The 2,910-nt window shown below is 39.7% G+C and overlaps 1 protein-coding gene across 1 annotated transcript in view; it reads right to left on the minus strand.

The window, feature by feature from the left end:
* Positions 1-1,689: 1,689 nt before the first annotated feature.
* The window catches only part of LOC122341393 (GTPase IMAP family member 7-like), a 12,922-nt gene continuing 11,701 nt past the window's right edge, over positions 1,690-2,910 (minus strand). Inside the window, exons 4-5 of the mRNA XM_043234724.1 lie at positions 2,171-2,788; positions 1,690-1,967 (exon numbers count right to left, since the gene is read on the minus strand). Coding sequence (XP_043090659.1) covers positions 1,696-1,967; positions 2,171-2,788 — 890 coding nt within the window. The 3' untranslated portion in view covers positions 1,690-1,695. The remainder of the gene's footprint in view (positions 1,968-2,170; positions 2,789-2,910) is intronic.

Here is a 2,910-nt window from a genome sequence, read left to right on the forward strand (position 1 = left end):
AGAATCAGTGTCAGTGAATGAGAACGTGTTTTATTACTGCACTCAGCGTCAGTCGAACCCGTTCCTTTCTGGATCGTTTTCTTACCAAGAGCCTCACAGCTGTTAGAGAGAGATACAGTACTCAAGTTAAACTGTACATACATCTTTTGAGAGAAAAAATGACAAAGTATACAAGGTATCAGCGTTTAAAAAATTTGCATAACCATTTGCAGAATGATATCACTATTACGAGGTAAATTCCCATCTGCCTTTCTCATTACATTTGGTGATTTCAACGAGACTCCTAATAACAATATTGACAGGTTTCCCTCAAGGACAACTGGTCATATTATTAAGCCTCTCATTACTGATTTTTGTTCATTGATCTTTCTTCAATTGATTCATTCACCTGGTTCAAATACGATACGTCTAAAAAGTCTCCAATCGACCTTTGATTGGTTTCAGAATATCTATCTCCATTCATCTACTCTTGTGAAGTCTGTCCGGCTCCTTTAACAGAACATGCGGGAATTTCTTTGCTCCTATTGAATGTAAGAAGACAAATAATAGAAGTTCAGGATATATATTTTCATGTCTTTCTAACTTTTATCAGAATCCTTCAATGTTTGTGACTGTGAAATATTTTTTAGATAGAGTTGATCAATTCATACATATTCCCTGTATGTAAAAGTGTTCACTTCCAGCTGGTCTGGTGAATGACTTTATATTGTACACTGTAATAAATATTTGTAATTCTAACTGTAAAATTGTAACAGTAAGATTTAGCAGGTTAACAGTAAATTCCTGTACTATATACAGAGAAAAACTAATACATACATCAGACATTTAATGTAATTGTACAATAAAATGCTATTAATTTTACCCTTTTTTAAATAAAAGAATAGAACATTTCAATGTATAATTTACAGTCAGAACTGTAAAATGATATTCCCAGAATTCCCTATTCCCTAAAGTATTTTATTTCAAAATTATTGCATTATTCATGCGTTTTACTGTGATGGGGTTTTGTGTTTGTATGAATGACTCTATATATATTAATTATATATTAATACTTCTGCTTGTGATGAGCTTTTAATACTTTGTGTGCTTTCTCTTTTTTCCACCATTATTACGGTGGTGTCAGCATGTTAGAAGTACAAAAACTGATTTTGGCTTACATGCAATTGTTCTTGTTTTTAAATTACAGTTTTATCCTGTAAATTGTACCGTTTTGGGCTGCAAATGTGTTTACAGTTTTTCTGTATTGTTTTACAAGCTGCCAGCATCTTTTTTTGTAAAAAAATGACAGAATTTGTTTTTGGGTTCTCCAGCTGCAGCACAGCAGTGAGGATGATGATGACGAAGATGATCAGCCAATCAAGCGCCATCCTAAACAGTGATGTGCCGCAGGTTGAATTCATCAGTCGGTTGCAGCTCTGTACCGTAGCTCTGTCTCGAGTGTCAGCCTTCTTCCTCTTCCTCTTGTTGTCTTCTCTCTTCTTCCTCTCTCTGTTTCCGAGCATCAATGAATCCAGCAGCAGCTTTTCCGCCGACGAAGGCTCCGACAGCGGCTCCGACAGCAGCTCCGACAGCAGCTCCGACAGCAGCTCCGACGCCTAAAGCTCCACCGAGAGGAGCAGCCACAACAGCTCCAGCAGCAACCGCACCATAGAGAAGAGCCTTACTGTAATTCACTTCTGGCTNTTGTCTCGAGTGTCAGCCTTCTTCCTCTTCCTCTTTTTGTCTTCTCTCTTCTTCCTCTCTCTGTTTCCGAGCATCAATGAATCCAGCAGCAGCTTTTCCGCCGACGAAGGCTCCGACAGCAGCTCCGACAGCAGCTCCGACGCCTAAAGCTCCACCCACAACAGCTCCAGCAGCAACCGCACCATAGAGAAGAGCCTTACTGTAATTCACTTCTGGCTTTCTCACTCTCTGCCTCTGTTCTTCCTCTCGTCTAAATTTCCAAGCGTCCTCATACATCTGATCACAGTAGTGTCCTCCATTCTTCTCTATCATCGTGTCAGTCCTCTGCTGCAGATCATCGACCTGTTTTCTGTTTTTCCGATCTTTATTATCGAACACCTGATATCTGCCTCCACACTGATCTACTACACGCCTGAACCTGAGGTTCTCTTTAAAGACTTGCTCCATGCTCTTTCCTTTCAGCTGATCTCCATGAGTGAAAAGGATNTGTAGTGTCCTCCATTCTTCTCTATCATCGTGTCAGTCCTCTGCTGCAGATCATCGACCTGTTTTCTGTTTTTCCGATCTTTATTATCGAACACCTGATATCTGCCTCCACACTGATCTACTACACGCCTGAACCTGCTGTTCTCTTTAAAGACTTGCTCCATGCTCTTTCCTTTCAGCTGATCTCCATGAGTGAAAAGGATGATGGAGTATTTTAACACCTTCTCACCAAACATCATCTCGATCATCTGAGGAATCTTCTCCTCCTGCTCAGTGATCTTCATATTTACATTAAACACGATGAGGAAAGCGTGAGGTCCAGGACTGGTTAGATAAACGCTTCTCATGATCTCGTTCATTAAACGTTCAGAACTCATCTCCGAGTCGAAGAACCCGGGAGTATCGACTACAGACACAGATCTGCCTGAAACAGTGCCGTGCTTCTCTGAACATTCACGAGTTTCTGAACCTGAATCAGATTCAAACTCTTTCTTTCCCAGTATTGTGTTTCCAGCTGAACTTTTCCCAGCACCGCTTTTTCCCAGCAGCATAATCCTTCTAAACGACACGCCGGAGTGTTGGATACTGATGGGAATACTTTGCCAGGGATTTCTGGAAACTGTGTGTAAAAAGAAAAAAGTTGATATACAGTAAATGGTTTGTTGCATTTTTACAGTTTTACTGTTTTTTTAAATCTGAAAACTTTTGTTTTATTATTCATTTTCCTTATATATATATATA

The sequence above is a fragment of the Puntigrus tetrazona genome, chromosome 3 (assembly GCF_018831695.1).
Source record: "Puntigrus tetrazona isolate hp1 chromosome 3, ASM1883169v1, whole genome shotgun sequence".
Taxonomy (NCBI): Eukaryota; Metazoa; Chordata; class Actinopteri; order Cypriniformes; family Cyprinidae; genus Puntigrus; species Puntigrus tetrazona.